This window comes from Equus caballus, chromosome 13, assembly GCF_041296265.1.
Source record: "Equus caballus isolate H_3958 breed thoroughbred chromosome 13, TB-T2T, whole genome shotgun sequence".
Taxonomy (NCBI): Eukaryota; Metazoa; Chordata; class Mammalia; order Perissodactyla; family Equidae; genus Equus; species Equus caballus.
In genome coordinates, this window is record NC_091696.1 from 5,330,323 (window position 1) to 5,347,340 (window position 17,018).

The following is a 17,018-nucleotide window of genomic DNA, read 5'->3' on the forward strand; positions in this document are numbered from 1 at the left end:
ATTGAAGGGATTTGTCCATTTCATAGAAATTTTTAAATTTATTGACATAAGATTATTCATAGCATTCTCTTATTATTCTTTTTATATATATATATATGTGGTCTTTAGTGATGTTCCCTCTTTCTTCTGATATTGATTTGTATTTTCTCTCTTTTCCCTTCATTAGTCTTGCTAGAGGTGTACCAATTTCATTAAAATTCTTAAAGAGCCAGTTTTAGTTTTATTTATTTTCTCTGATGTTTTCCAGTTTTCAATTTAATTGATATCTCTTCTTTGTTATCACCTTCCTTCTGAATGCTTTGGGTTTAATTTGCTCTTCATTTCCTAGAGTTGTAAGATGGAAGCTTTATTGGTTTGAGACATTTTGTCTTTTCTGATATAAGCATTTAATACTATAATTTTTCCTCTTAGCACTGCTTTATCAGTATCCTATTAATTGTGATATATTATGTTTTAATTTTTGTTCAGTTTTAAAATATTTTCTAATTTCCCCATGGCTTCCTCTTTGGCCTAGAAATTATTTTGAAGAATGTTGTTTAATTTCCAAGTATTTGGGGATTTTTCTAGATATCTTTGTACTGTTGATTTTTTTTTTCTTGTCTAATTCCACTGTGGTCAAAGAACATACTTTGTATGATACATTTCTTTTAAATATGTTGAGGTTTATTTTATAACCCAGAATATGTCTGTCTTGGTGAATGTTACATGTGTTTCTGCTTTTGCTGAGTGGGATGTTCTGTAGATGTCAATTAAATCAAGACGGTTGATAGTGTTGTTAGGGCTTCTGTACTGTTACTCATTTTCTGTCTGCTTTTTCTATCCATTTCTGAGAGAAGAGTGTTGAAGAGTCCAAGTATAATGGTAGATTTGTCTATTTTTCCTTTCAAATCTGTCACTTTTTGCTTCATATATTTTGAAACTCTGTTGTTAGGCGTTTACACATTTAGGATTGTCATGTCTTCTTGATGTATTGACCATTTTTATCGTTGTGTAATGTTCCTCTTTAACCCTGGTAATTTTCATTCCCCCAAAGTCCACTTTTTCTGATCTGAATATAGCCACTCCAGCTTTCTTTTTTCTTTTTAATGTTAATTGTGGTAAAATACACATAACATAAAATTTACCATCTTAGCCATTTTTTAAATTAAGATTATGATAGTTTACAACCTTGTGAAATTTCACTTGTACATTATTGTTAGCCATGTTGTGGGTACACCACTTCACCCTTTGTGCCCTCCCCGAATCCCCCTTTCCCCTGGTAACCACCGATCAGTTCTCTTTGTCTATATGTTAACTTCCACCTATGAGTGGAGTCATACAGAGTTCGTCTTTCTCTGTCTGGCTTATTTCACTTAACATAATACCTTCAAGGTCCATCCATGTTGTTGTGAATGGGACGACTTTGTCCTTTTTTATAGCTGAGTAGTATTCCATTGTATATATATACCACATCTTCTTTATCCAATCATCAGTTGCTGGGCACTTAGGTTGGTTCCACGTCTTGGCGATTGTGAATAATCATCTTAGCCATTGTTAAGTGTACAGTTCAGTGTTAAGTACATTCACACTTTTGTGCAGCCATCATCACCATCCATCCACAGAACTCTTCTCATCTTGTAAACTGAAACTCTGTATCCATTAAACACTAACTCCGCCTTCTCCCCTCCCCCAGCTCCTGGCGCCCACCCTTCTACTTTCTGTCTCTGGGCTTTTCACTACTCCAGTGGAATCGTGTGATATTTGTCCTTTTGTGACTGGCTTATTTCACTTAGCATAATGTCCTCAAGGTTGACCCACGTTATAGCGTGTGTCAGAATTTCCTTCCTTTTAAAGGCTGAATTATATCCCATGGTATGTTTATACGACGTTTTGTTTACTCCTTCATTTGTCAATGGACAGTTGGGTTGCTTCCACCTTTTGGCTGTTGAGAATAATGCTGCTGTGAACGTGAGTGTACAAATATTTGTTTGATTCCCTGCTTTCACTTCTTTTCGGTATATACCCAGAAGTTACAGAAAAGTATATATGGGATCATCCCATTGTTGAAAAAATTGTGTGTGTATTGACATGTACATATAGTCTGTTGATTTAGTAGGTATGATTGTATGTGCCTGGGCAAGACAGACTCGAATTCTCAAACTCAAGTAGTAGTTACTTCTGGAAAGTGGCATTGAGGGGACATATTTATATCAATCTGTATGTTAAAAATAAATAAAATTTAAGATAATAATGAAAATATTTCAAGCCAGGTGCTTTATATACACTCTCTTCAATCTTTACATCTAACCGGTAAGGTAGGCGTTATTTCCATTTTATGGATGAAACCCAGATGGATTAAATAATTTGCCTTAGATCAAAAGGCTGGTTAGTAAATAGCTGAGCTGAGCCTGAACCCAAGTCTGTGCGACTCCAAAGTCTGTTCTTTGTGCCTTCAAACGAGTCATTGTTTTTGATCCATACCTAATTTAACTGTTTCAGGTAAAAAGAAGAAATATTTTGAACATTTCTCATGGAAATTTGCTTTCTTTGCAGAATGGCTTTGGAACACACACGTGGTTTCTGAAGAGAATCCCCAACTCCCAGTATCCTTTGAGAAATGAGTACATAGGGGAGTTTGTAAACGGATATCGTCACGGCCGTGGGAAGTTTTACTATGCCAGTGGAGCCGTGTATGAGGGAGAATGGGTTTCCAACAAAAAACATGGCATGGTAAGTACATAGCTGTGAAGATTCCACTTGAAAGATTATGTAAAGCAATTGAAATACAGTAGAAGGCGTGTCATTATCTATCTAGTAAAGTGAGTTAAAAATTTTGCATAGGATAACTTACTGTTTTGTTAAGCTGATTACATGAGCTTTAAAATAATTTCCAGCACATCATCAATTTCCTGTATATTTAGCGGTTATTTAATTAGTTTGTGTTACGTGTGTGTGTTTTTGGTTGCAAGTAACAGAAAATCAGGCTTAATCTTCCATAAATGATAATAATGTGGGCTTCAGGCTTGGTTTGATTCAGCAACTTAGTGATGTCAGGGTTTGTCCTCCGTCTATCCATGATGTCTCCTACCAGGTCAGCTTTACCTATATGTTGCCCCTCCCTCACGACTGCAAGATAGCTGCTGTGGTTCCAGGCTTCACATCCACATACCTCACTAAGTAGGAGAGAAGAAACTCTTTTCTGAGAATTTTCCACAAGCATCTTGAGTTTCACTGAGCTGAATTAGGTCATTTGCCCACCTCTGAATCAGACTGACTATGGGCTTGGATTTGACAAATAGCAAGAGAGTCTCTATTCTGTGATGGGCACTCCGCTGGTCACTAGATAGTTTAATAAGACACATTCTGTGACCTAGGGGTGCTTAACATTGGGGAGAGGTTGAAGGGCAGATACAGTGAGAGGGGAGGAGAGGCGGAGAAGAGAACGGGGATCCGGAGGCGTAGAATCAGGAGGAGGAAAGGATTTACACAGAGACGTGAGGCTCCAGGATCCTGTGCATATCTTAAAAACAAACAAACAAAAGCCTCCAAATCCTTGAAAAGGACATTGATGTACACTTACCAACGGTTTTCTAAGAAAGCTTTTCCTAAACCGCACAAAGCTATCTTTCTATCTCCAGGGCCGATTTACGTTCAAGAATGGGCGTGTGTATGACGGCCTGTTCTCCAATGACCACATAGCGGAGTCTCTGAGTCTTGAAGCTGAGTTGATAAGTTACCTGGACCGGTCTTCAGAGTCCGTCCCCGGGAGCCAGCACCGCGGGCCTTCCAGCAGTGCCGGTAGGAAGCGTTTGCCTGTCAGTGGAAAGCAAATTAATCTGTATTGTCCGTGGTAGCCACTCAGCAAAATACAACTGACACCTCAGAAAACTGAAGTTTAAGTAAGCAACTACTTTCTTAGTAGGTTTTTGGAATACTCTTATATCACACTTCTGTAGAAATCACTTTGACATAACATTGAAAATTTTAATGTTGCTTTTCACACTTATCCCCTATATTTGCCTTCATTTGCTAGAAATTATCAGGAAGCTTGACGGCAGTGAAAGTAAATCGGTGTTAGGATCGAGCATTGAGCTGGATCTAAGTTTGTTGCTGACTATGTACCCTGAGAAAGATCAACCAGAGGAAAAGAAGCAGGTGAAAGCCTTTCGCATTATTATAATTTATATTTTAGGCTTAAATATTAGCAGTCTTCACCGTTCTGGGAAAACACATTTGATGACTGCCATTGTGCATTGGGTGTCTGTTATGTGCCGGATGGTTGCTTTGAATGTATCGTCCCATTTAATTTACAAGGCAACCCTGGGCCTGAGTGGGCTTTATGAGAAAACGGAAGTCCAGACAGAGGGACCCAGAGTCCATCAGGGTCTCGTCACCCTCACACCCAGATTGGTCTGAAGGCCAAGGCTGTGGGCACCCTTGGTCTACAGGACATAGACTCTGCTGTGCCTTTTTATGGATCCTGGGATTCAAAAGAACTTCAAACCCTTAGAAATCATTAGAAATCTAGAGATCCTTAGAGATAGAAAAAATTATGTGTACCTGGACCTCATTCGATTAGCATCTGGCAAATCACAGCCACCAAATTATACTTCAGTATCGTGGCCCCGCTTTGACTGGGGCTCGGTGTGGTTCTTCTGTGAACTGTTGTTGAAGATGTTACTTGCGATAAGAGGACCATTGGCACCTCCAGATTGCAAGGCATCGTTGCCCCCTCCCTTCCTCATCGCTGCCTCAGCTGGCCCCCCAGGTCTTCGGGCCTTGAAAGTGGTGCCTCCCTCTGCCCTCTCCGTCCTCCCCTTTCCGTCTCCCGGCCAACGCTGTAATTCAGGCTCCTGGTAGCACTCACGTCGTCCACTGCAAGATTCTTGTTAAAAATAGGAACCTTTATTACTTTCTCTAGTTACAAAAGCAGTACACGATACTTGTAGAAAATGTAGGAAATACAGATAAGAAAAAGAAAAAGAGAATCTCCACCTGGACAAAATCTTGTGACCATCTTTCCAGTTTTGTTCTGTGCAAACATATGTAGAAAGGGAACATTGTGTTCATATAATCTCTGTTTTCCCATAGTATTTAGTGATAGCTACTCAATGCCATTAAGTCTTTCCCTACGCTATAATTTTTAGATGAATAAACATATATATTGGTTTACCAAAAAAAGGATCACATTGTTTATATCATTTATATATATATACTTTTTGTTCTGTTTTGTTTTATATATATATATTATCCACTTTCCGCTTTGGAGTTCTTTCTATGTCAAAATGTGGGTTTTTAAAAAATCATGTATTTAAAACTATATCTTGACTGTTTTATAATTACAAAAGTAGCACAGCTCTTACAAAAAATTCAAACATTATGGAAATATATGACATGGAAAGTGAAAGAATTCTATAACTTCACATTTTAGGAATACCTTTAAAATGTTTAATGACTATATAATATTTCATAATATAGACATATTACAATTTAGTTAGCGGGTCTATTTTTTTTTTTTTTATTTTTTATTTTGAGATGATTTTAGACTTAGGAAGAGTTGCAAAAGTGGTAGTTTCCATATACATTTTACCCACCTTCTCCTAATGTTAGCATATTATATAACCAGGGTACAATGATCAAATCAAGAAATTAACCTTGTTACAATGCTACAAGTAAACTATAGGCTTTATTTGAATTTCGCCAGTTTTTTTCCTAATGCCCTTTTTCTATTTCAGGATCCAAACCCACGTTGCATTTAGTTGTCACGTCTCTTTAACCTCCTCCAATCTGTGACAGCTCTCCCATCTTTCATTGTCTTTCATGACCTTGAGAGTTTTGAAGAGTACTTCTCAGTTATTTTGAAGAATGTCCCTCAATTTGGGTTTGTCTGATGTTTCCTCATGATTATGTGTGTCTATTATCCGTTACTGGAATCATTTTGTCAAAACTTGGGTATCTTTTTTCAGCCTGGGTTCTGGATGCTTCCGGTTTCAGCAGGAGCAAGCCAAGCACACAGCCTTCGAGCTTCATCCTCACTCATCCAAATGGTCACCTTTTCTGTGAATTCCATGCTCCCAGGGTGGTATTCGGGGCCTTCTAGGATCTGACATCAAGCCATCTTTCCACCCTGTCAGTTCCCGTCCTCACTATGCACATGCCTGATAGTAATAGCTAGCACGGGCGTAGGGAGCACTTTGCTCTGGGCATGGTTTCAAATGACTCTACTGCCCTGAATCCTCCCAGCAGCCTATGGGGCAGGAACTTTGCACATGAGGGAGCTGGGGCAGAGAGGGGTGCCAGCCTTGCTCCAGGTCACACAGCCCTACTGGCCTTCTTGGACCACCCCACCCTGTCCACTCCCCACCCCCCCAGCCTCCATGTGGGGCGCCTGCTCTCGGTGTGGTCCTACTCATCTTTGCATTCTCTGAGGCTCAGTTGAAGTATAGCATCCTTCAGGAAGCTTCTTCCTAGAATCCATCTCTCCTTCCTCCATGGCTCTGTTCTACCAATGACGCCTCCTTGTGTATCTGTCTTGTGCTGTTCCCCAGATGTTAAGCTTCATAACGAAAATTCTGTGTTCTAGAACAATGCTTTAGATAGGGCAGACTCTACACGTTTATCCAACTGAATTGAATTTTGGAAAGTAGGAGTTAATGTTGAGAGTTACAGATGCCCGATGCAGCTGCCCAGGTCGAATTTTCTGTCTCCCTGGGGACCCCAAATACCGTTCCTCACATTTTCTGAATCTTTGGGAGGGTGAGGCGGGGGTTTTGGAGAACAGGGTACTGCATAGGCTGCAGGGTTGCATGTCTGGGGCGTGTGGGGCTGCATGAGACCATTGAGGGCCTGGGGAAAATACTAGAAGGTGAATGGGACAGAAAGGGATGTTAGTAAAGCATCAACATGAATATTGCTTATTTGAGACTTTCAGCATTAAGTATAATGTTAGCTGTATGTTTTTGTACAGGCCATTTATTAGGTTGAGGAATTCCTTTCCATTCCTGATTTGATGAGGGTGTTTATCATGAATGGATGTTAGATTTTGTAAAATGCATCAATTGATATGATCACGTTGTTTTTCTTCTTTAGTCTATCTACGTGATGAACCACACTGACTGACTTTGTGAATATTGAACCCGCCTGGCAATCCCAGGATAAACCCTGCTGGGTGTCGACGTATTATTCTTTTTATACGTTGCTGGATTCAGTTTGCTAATCTTTTGTTGAGGACTTTTGTGTCTGTGTACATGAGGGATATTGATCTGTAGCCAAGAGAATTTTATTGCTGCCACTCAGATAGGAAGCTGTCACGTAACAGTATGAAAATAGTTCCATTGTCCAAATAACAGCATTTTTTTACTGTTATTCAGACATTGCATTTTATTGACCTGGGGATGGGTGGGAAGAATATAACATTTATTGAGCTCTTATGGTGGTAAAAGGTAAATGTGTTATCTCATTTAATTTAGTTCTTATTTTTACTTTTCTTCTTATTAGGTAAGATGAAGGTATGTGTGGCTTTCTCTTTTCAGGTCGAATACGCTGTCTTAAGAAATATCACCGAATTAAGAAGGATCTATAGTTTTTACAGCAGCCTGGGATGCGATCACTCTCTGGATAACACCTTTCTGATGACAAAGCTTCACTTCTGGAGGTTTCTAAAAGACTGCAAATTTCATCACCATAAAATCACCCTTGCTGATATGGACCGGGTGTTAAGCAGTGAGTACTCCAGGTCCATCACGTCTGTGGGTTTAAAGCGGAGCATAACATCACGTCGCCGTGAAAGCAGTTAGGAAATGTCGAGGGAGTGAGGAAGGCCCAGAAATCAACATGTGGTCTTGTTCTGAATGTGCTTAAAATGTACTTGAAGAGGGGCCGGCCCGGTGGCAAAGTGGTTAAGTTCTCATGTTCTGCCTCGGCAGCCTGGGGTTCGCTGGCCCGGATCCCGGGTGCAGACATGGCACTGCTTGGCAAGCCACGCTATGGTAGGCATCCCACATATAAAGTAGAGGAAGATGGGCACGCATGTGAGCTCAGGGCCAGTCTTCCTCAGCAAAAAGAGGAGGATTGGCAGTGGATGTTAGCTCAGGTCTAATCTTCCTCAAAAAAACAAAAACAAAACAAAAAACAAAACAAAACAAAAAATGTACTTGAAGAGACAATGTCATGAAATAAAGGCAACAGTCAAAGACCATCTCTACAGAGCAGGGGTCACCAAAGTAGGGCCCGTGGGCCAACTCCAGCCCCAGCCTGTTCTTGTAAATAAAGTTGGATTGAAACACAGCATGTCTGTCCGTTTATGTACTGTCTGTGGCTGCTTTTGCCCTACAACACCAGAGCTGAGTAGGTGTGAAGGAGACTCTGGCCCACAAACCTAAAATATTTACTCTCTGGCCCTTCATGGAGAAGCTTGCCTACCCTAAGGAAATACTGAATTGTCAGGTCAGAAGCCCTGAGGATCAGAGGGCACTTGAAATAGCCTAGAAAGGCTTTAGGTACTCTGGGGCTTGGTCTTGATTTCAAATTACAAAGTTCGTGCGATAAATGTAACAATTTTGAAGGTTTTACTCCTTTTAGCTGAATTCTGGGAGGCAGGACTGGAAGCCTGAAATTATCCACTTGAAAAATAAAATATTAGGACTAATACCTATTTACTTTAAATTCAAGTGTTTGGAACAGACTTGGAGTCCGTTTAGAATTAGCAACATGACTCAAATCGTGGCTCAGAACATTGGGACAAGGTATCTTGTAAGTTTCTTGTAAAGTGACCAGATAGCGAGCTTTTGTGTAGGACTTAATTTTTAGGTGGGTGTGTATATACTGTTGAAAGTGTTCTCTAGGGGAGAAAAAGTACTCCGTCTTACTCAGTTCTTTAAATTGTGCATCAGGAACAATTAAAATAGCTTCTAGAAAATACTAGGCATCCTCTCCAATTTTCTTATTTTAGCCAATAATGACATACCAGTCGAAGAAATTCATTCTCCATTTACAACAATACTTTTGAGAACCTTTTTGAATTATCTCCTGCAGTTGGCGTACCACATTCACCATAAAGAATACGAGTGAGTACCAGTTCCGTCCGCCTGTGAGCAGTGGAGGGCAGAGCTAACCATAGCAGTAGTGATAATGTTGACCTCTTTTCTTTGAGGTTCATTATTGTTTTTACACACTCTTGAAATGAAGGACTAGAGACCAAAGTCTTCCGCAAACGTTAACCACAAAACCACGAGATCCAAGATTAAAAATCTGAAAACCCTCCTGATCTGAGTCATGTCTCTGTCCTGCAAATAGCTCTTGGGGTTTTATTCAGAAATAGTCACCACCGGCTCTTCCTTAGGCCAGAACTTCCTGTCTTTCTCAGAGCAAAATTGGTACCGTATGTATATTTTAAAGCTTTTTACTTTGAAATAATCTTAGATTTATGGAAGCGTTGCCAAGTTAGTACAAAGAGTTCCTATATATACCCTTCACCCAGCTTCTGCTAATGATCACATCTTACAGAACCATCGTACACTTATCAAAATGGGAGGAATTGACATTGCTGCAATACCGTTAACTAAATTACAGAGTTTATTGGCATTACTAGCATTTCCCGAGTTTTCCCACTGTCCTTTTTCTGTTTCAGCTTCCCACGTTGCATTTAGTTGTCATATCTCTGTCCCTACAACCTGTGATAGTTTCTCAGACTTTTCTGATCTTGACACTTTTGAAGAATATTGGTTAGTTATTTTATAAAATGTCCCTTGATTTTGGTTCACTGATGTTTTCTCATTACACTGAAGTTATGGGTTTGGGGAAGAATATCATGGAGGTCGACTGCCCTTCTGGTCACCTCCTATCAGGGGTATGTGACATCATTGTGTCTTATTGCTGGTGGTGATAACTTTGATCACTTGCTTAAAAGTGGTGTCAGCTGGAATTCCCTGCTGTAAACTTACTATTTTTCTCTTTCTGTACTCTAATTGTGGGAAACAAGTTACTAAGTCCACCCCACCCTCAAGGACAGGGGAATCGGGTTGCATCCAGTGGAGGGAGGAGTGACTATGATATCTTTATAATCACAGGAATAGAAGCCCATCGCTCTTTTTGTGTTTCACAAAACTCATGACTGAGAACATTCATCCCAATGCCTGCCACGTAAAAGGTAAATACAAAACCAGTAGGATTATACGTACCACTGTTTTTCCAAAATTATAATTTTGTAATCATTTTTGGATGATTTCTTTTTCCGTTATGTTTTTAGGCAGTTTATTCAGTGGGCAACAGCGGACACCGTACTCAATGAAGTACATCGATAAGTGCTGGGAGGTTTATACGGCATACTGCAGACCGAATGCAGCTCCTCCCCATGAGCTGACCATGAAGATGAGGCACTTCCTCTGGATGTTGAAAGTAACCACTCATGATTGACACTGGTTTTATATTGACAGACATTTTAATTAAAGCAAGGCAAAACATTCTAGCCATGAAATGCAAATAAGGAGGTGAAGCTCCGGGATGATTTTCATAGCCATTGAATGTTTCCTGGGTCTCTTTTGGCAGAAGGGAATAATTCCAATGGTCTGTGATAGTGGAAGGAATAGAAACAGAGGGAGGGCCTGCCCAATGTGCTTCCTAGTCTGGGGAATGGGACAGTCAGCAGCCACTAATATCTTTACTAATGCAGGTCTTGCCATTTTAATGAAGGTGGGGGAATGAATATAATTTTTAAAGATTACTGTTCATCAAAAAAGTAATTTAGGGGCTGGCCCAGTGCGTAGTGGTTGGATTCGTACACTCTGCTTTGGCAGCCTGGGGTTCGCAGGTTCAGATCCCGGGCACGGACCTAGCACTGCTCATCAAGCCACACTGTGGCGGCATGCCCCGTACAATAGAGGAGGATTGGCACAGATGTTAGCTCAGCGACAATCTTCTTCAAGCAAAAAGAGGAAGATTGGCAATAGATGTTAGCTCAGGGCCAGTCTTCCTCACACACACACACACACACAAAAGTAATTTTAAAAAGTTATTAGTTTGGAAAATAGAACATCTAATTTATACAATATTCTCATTCTATTGGTAGTTTTTGTGTCATGATTCTTTTAATTTATACTTATGGGAAGATAAATGATAAAACTAAAAGAATTGAATACTAATAGAATAGAATGATTTAAAAAATTTAACAGTATTATGTATGTATGAATAACTGACAATAACCTCGTGTCTAACTATAGGAAAATAGTTTTTTAAAAGTACGTGATTTTTTGGATGGAATATTATACCACTGTTTATTTGTTCACTTTCTCCCGTTCTTCATGGTACATTTTTTTTTCTTTCAAGAAACGAGGTCATTGGTCCCTGTAGATTGGTCAGACATCCAGTTTCAGCTGGCTGCATCCTCAGAGTTAATTAGCATGTTCCCCTTTTCCCCATATTTCCATTCAAGTGGGAGTTAGAGTTAGAAGCTTGATTCAATTCAGTTTGTTTTTTCTCCTGACAAAGCCACAGGTGGTTCTGTGTACTTCCTGCTGCATCCCATTAGGGATGTGCCCCTTTAGTGGTGTTGAGATGGACCAGTGGGTTCACGTGGTCTTGGCATGATCCTTCCATTGTGAGTTCCCCATCACCCTTTCCTAGTGGTCTGAGCAGACCCTGACGGTCAGAGCTAACATCCATTATTTCATTAAGGATTGCACAATAGAAATTTTCTAATCCTATTGTTCCTTCTGCACTTATAGCTGTAAATCCTATTTAAAGAAGAACTTTACCTCATCAGCTATTCAATTACTCTGAAATACAGTTCATACGGGAAAGGAAGGATTAAATGCTTGATTTTTCCCTTCTGTTAATTTTCAGAGTAGAGAGTTGATGTCCTAGCAATTCTTTAAAGGTGACTAAAGACCTTTAAAAAATATCATTATCAACTCCTGGATTTATACATATTTGGTGAATTTCAATCTATTGTAGTCATTTTTTTTTGATGGTCAAATTGAGTCTCTTCAAGTTGGCACCTGTTACCTTGAATCTATGGATTAATGCTGTTCATCAGTTTTGAGAAATTTTCCCCTCTGACTTCTTTCATTGCTTCTGAACCATTTTTTCTCTCTGGGATTCTAGCTAAAATCTTTTAGACTTTTTAACCCTGTATCCTCTGTCTCTTTTCTCTGTTTTCTCTTTGTGAAGCTTCTTTCACTCAGCATAATTATTTTGAGATTCCTCTATGTTGTTACATGTATCAATAGTTTTTCTCTTTTTATTGCTGAATATCATTCCATTTGATGGATATACCACGATGGTCTGTTTTTCCTTTCACCTGTTGATGGACATTTGGGTTGTTTACAGTTTGTGGTTGTAATGAATCAAGACAATATGAACAATCATGTACAGGTTTTTCTGTGGACGTAGTTTTCATTTCTCTGGGATAAATGCCCAAGATTGCAGTTGTTGAGTTATATAGTAAGCATTTGTTTAATTTTTTTAAAAACTGCCAAACTATTTTTCCAGAGTGGCTGGACCATTTTATATTCCCACCAGCAATATCTGCCAATATCTGTCTTTTAATTGCCATATTTAGACTGTTTACATTTAATGTAATTATTGATATGATAGGCGTAAGTCTACCATTTAATTTTTGGATTTTTGTTTGTTCTCTCTGTTTTTAGTTTCTGTTTTCTTTTTCCTGCCTTCCTGTGGGTTACTTGGACATTTTTTAGAATTTCATTTGGATTTATCTAATAGCATTTTTTTAATCTATCTATAAATAAACATATTAGGATTATCACAGTCTAATGGTGTCATCATTTTATCAATTTGAGTGAAGTGTAGAAACCTTACTTCCCTTTACATTTCTTTATCCCCCACCATTTATAATATAATTGATATTTCTTCTGTATACATTTAGCATCTCATCAGTGTTACAATTTTTGCTTCAACTGTCAAACATACTTTATAAAACTCAAGAAAAAAAGGAAAATATATTATATTTACCCATAGTTTTGCTTATCATGTTCTTTCTTCTTTCCTGAGGTTCTTAGATTCTTTATCATTTCCTTTCCATTTAGAGAACTTCCTTCAGCCATCCCTTTAAGGCAGGTCTGCTAGCAACAAATTCTGTTTGCCTTCCTCTGAGAATGTCTTGAATTCTCCTTCATTCCTGAGGGATATTTTCACTGGCCAGAAGATTCTGGGTTGACAGTCCTTCTCTTTCAGCGCTTGAAAAATGCTGTGCCGCTTCCTTCTGGCCTCCATGGTTTCTGATGAGAAATTCTGTCATTTGAATTTTTCCCACTATAGGTAAGGTGTTGTTTTACTCTCACTTCTTTCAAAAACCTTTCTTTGTCTTTAGTTTTCAGAAGTTTGACTGTGATGTGTCTTGGTGTGAATTTCTTTGGGTTAATCCTGTGTGAGATTCACTCAAATTCTTGGATCTGTAGGTTTGTGTTTTTATCAAATTTGAGAAGTTTCAGCCGTTATTTATTCATGTACTTTTCCAATCCCACCTTCTTTCTCCTCTCCTTCTGTGACTCTGATAACATGAACGTTAGATCTTTTGTTATAGGCCCACAGGTGCCTGAGTCTGTTTAATTCTTTTTAGTCTATTGTCTCTCTCTTATTCAGGTTGGACAATTTCTATTATTCTGTTTTCAACTTCACTGATTCTTTCTCCTGTCCCTTTCATTATGCTGTTGAGCCCATCCATTGAGGTTTTTTTTTTTTAAGATTTTATTTTTTTCCTTTTTCTCCCCAAAGCCCCCCAGTACATAGTTGTATATTCTTCATTGTGGGTCCTTCTAGTTGTGGCATGTGGGACGCTGCCTCAGTGTGGTTTGATGAGCAGTGCCATGTCCGCGCCCAGGATTCGAACCAACGAAACACTGGGCTGCCTGCAGCGGAGCACGCGAACTTAACCACTCGGCCACAGGGCTAGCCCCATTGAGTTTTTAATTATTAGAGTTTTCAGTTCTAAAAATTCCCATTTGGTTCTTTATTTCTTCTCTTTCTTTGCTCAGACTTCTGATTTTTTTTCATTTGTTTCAAGCAGGTTTGCCATTGCTCATTGAAGCATTTTTATGATGGCTGTTTTAAAACCTTTGTCAGTTCATTCTGTCCTTCTGTCCTCTTGGTGTTGGCATCTATTGATTGCCTTTTTTCATTGATTGCCCGTTTGAGATCCTCTTGGTTCGTGGCATGATGAGTCAGTGATTTTCTACTGACACCTGGACATTTGAGTGTGTTATGTAATATTATGAGACTCTGGGTCTTATTTAAACTTCTGTTCTTGCTAGCTTCTGGTAAAATCCAGTTTATTTTTTCCTGTGTCACTTGTGCTTTTGGTGTTATGTCTCAGAATCTACTGCCAAATCCAAGGTCATGAAGATTAACCTCTATGTTTTCTTCTGTGTTTCATCTCTTACTTTTAGGGCTTTGAACAATTTTGAATTAATTTTTGTATCTGGTATGAGGCAGGGGTCCAACTTAATTCTTTTGTTTGTGGATACACAGTTGTCGCAGCACCGTTTGTTGAAAAGACTCTTTTTATCCCCCTCTGTTGAATGGTCTGGGCATCCTTGTCAAAAGTCAATTGACCATAGCTGGATAGGTTTATTTCTAGACTCTCGGTTCTATTTCATTTATCTTCGTGTTTATCCTTTTGCCAGTACTGCACTGTCTTGATTACTGTTGCTTCCCCATCATTTTGATGTAATTCTTTTCCTTGCTGAAATATTTTACAATCTACTTTTATCCTTGTTCTGAAATTTCACAGTGATACAGCTTTGGTACTGGCCTTTTTACATCTTTTATGTGAGCTTAGCTCACATTGGAAACATCTGTCCTTCAGTATTATGAAACGTTCTTGAATTACTCGTTCAGTATTTCCTGCCTTCCGCTTTCTCCATCCTTTTCTCCTGGAATGTGGGTGTTGAACTTTCTGGACCAACTTTGTTTAATTTTGGTCTTTTCTGTTGGATCATCCATATCTTTGTCTTTTTTTGTTCTACTTTAGGAGAGATTTCCTGTTTTATCTTTTAACCATTCTACTGAATGTCTCATTTCTATCATATTTCTAATTTCCAAAGCTCTCTTCGTTCTTTGCCCTTTTATAAGCACTCTGTTTGTTTGTTTTTAAACGTGGATGTAATATCTCTCTTATCCCACTGAAGAAATGAACGATTTGCAGGGGGAGGGAGCCTAAATGGACAGAATATTTTTTCTGCTCTTTACATTGCCTCCGTTCCCTCCTAGTCCTGTTCTTATTCTTATTTTTCCCGTTGGTGCTGTCCTCTGGCTTTTATATTAAGGCTTTCCCTATAATGTATGGTCAACCTTGGCTGTCCATTCATATATAGGGTTGTGGCACCATAAAGCTGATCACAAGCTCTTTGTGAGTCAGTGGCCCTAGTCAAAGATCAGGTTTCGCTGTGGAGTAACCAAGCCGGGAAACTGTCCCACCGCTCCCCTCTCTCCTCCCCAGCCAACTGTCAGTATTGACAGATCTCTTCTCTCGGATGCTCAATGTTTCAAGAGAAGATTTCTCCTAACTCTCGCATGGGGTTATGAACCTAGTTTTCACAGTTCTTAGAACAGAGTGGAGGGAGGGTCAGTGTGGAGGGAGGGCCTTACCAGGAGGCACTTTCACCTAACACTTGTTTTCGGCAGCACTGTGACTCAGGGGGAGCCAAATGTTTTCTAGGCCAGATGCTCTCTGGTTCAGTAAGTAAGAGAGTAAACCTGCTGTTTTCAGCTTAGAAGTGAAAGCGTCTTTGACTAGATCTTCAGCGTGTCTTTCTGTGTTCAGCCCTACCCGTGGTGTCACTTTCAGAGATGCCTCTCCTTCCTGAGTTCCTATGGCGTGACTTGTCTTGCCTCTTGACTCCCTGAGCTCTCTGTTCCGCTGCTCTACTCCGTCCACCAGTCCTGCACTTTCCCGCCCATAGAATTGTGTTGATATCTCACCTCGGGATCATCTCCTCTCCCATTCTCTCTGTCCTGGCTTATGCCTCTGAAAAGCCCTTTACTGCTATTTTCAAGGGACTAGGGAAGGAACAAAAACGTAAATGCCAATGTTAATCCAGAATGCTCTTCAAAATTAGCAGTTTTTAAGATATCCATTTCTGGTACATTTTCTTAAAGTGTTGTATTGATATAAATTGACATTAAAAATATGTGGATGTTTGTAATTATAGGCTGTTATGGTTTGATTGGTTGTTTCTTTTACAGGACTTTAAAATGATAAATAAAGAACTAACAGCAACCAAATTTGTGGAGGTCATAGCAGAGGACAATCCTTTCATGCATGACGGAATTGACAGCAACTTTGAACTTGAGGTTTGTAAAGAGGTGTCACGAATGGTATAGACCCAGTTCAGGCTGTTTGTTGTGGCTTGGGTACCAAGAACCAAGATTTGATTGTAAAGAATTCTAACCAAATACATAAAATTATATATATATCCTTGTTTGTATTAGAAAAGTGGAGATTAACAAAAAGAAGAATATTTCAGATGTCAGGAAATAATGAATGAAGTCAAAAGAATATAAAATGACAATACTGTTTCTTGGATAATTTATTCAGCAATTTAATGCATGTGCATGTTTCCCCTGGTATACATGTTGTATACCTGAAAAGACACTGAGTGATCTCCTCCGCTCGTGAATTAGGTATAAGTGTCTTCAGTTTTTAGTTTTTCCTGCTGGGGGCCTTGGGGCAGGTCAGCCTGCCTGGGACTCAGTCTTTTTGCCTGTAAGTTGAAGTGGGGCAGCTAGCTGAAGTCTCTCACTTGTTGGTATTTGCCAATTCTGGGTGTACAGCTGGTTTCCCTTAAGCTGTTCTTGAGATCTCTTGGGGGGATCACCTCAGGGCGGGGAGCAGAGGCATATCCAGGCTCAGCGTGAAAAAAGCCATGACGTGGAGCCTGTCATTTATCAGTGACTTCCGTAAGTACAAGTTCACGCCTCCCAAGGCAAAACCAAGCCTCTGGTTAAATCCTGACTCTCTGCCTCCTCCACGCGGCACCCACGCGGCCGAGCAAGGCCGGAGAGAAGGGGGCCAGACCCCAGGC

General features: G+C 39.6%; 1 protein-coding gene across 3 annotated transcripts in view; it reads left to right on the forward strand.

The window, feature by feature from the left end:
- The window catches only part of RSPH10B (radial spoke head 10 homolog B), a 55,486-nt gene that overhangs the window by 16,700 nt on the left and 21,768 nt on the right, over positions 1–17,018 (forward strand). For all 3 annotated transcript variants that reach the window (XM_023655251.2, XM_023655253.2, XM_070230711.1), the window contains 8 exons: positions 2,533–2,709; positions 3,618–3,777; positions 4,013–4,134; positions 7,512–7,701; positions 8,930–9,044; positions 10,047–10,126; positions 10,226–10,374; positions 16,180–16,287. In XM_023655251.2, coding sequence (XP_023511019.2) covers positions 2,533–2,709; positions 3,618–3,777; positions 4,013–4,134; positions 7,512–7,701; positions 8,930–9,044; positions 10,047–10,126; positions 10,226–10,374; positions 16,180–16,287 — 1,101 coding nt within the window. The remainder of the gene's footprint in view (positions 1–2,532; positions 2,710–3,617; positions 3,778–4,012; positions 4,135–7,511; positions 7,702–8,929; positions 9,045–10,046; positions 10,127–10,225; positions 10,375–16,179; positions 16,288–17,018) is intronic.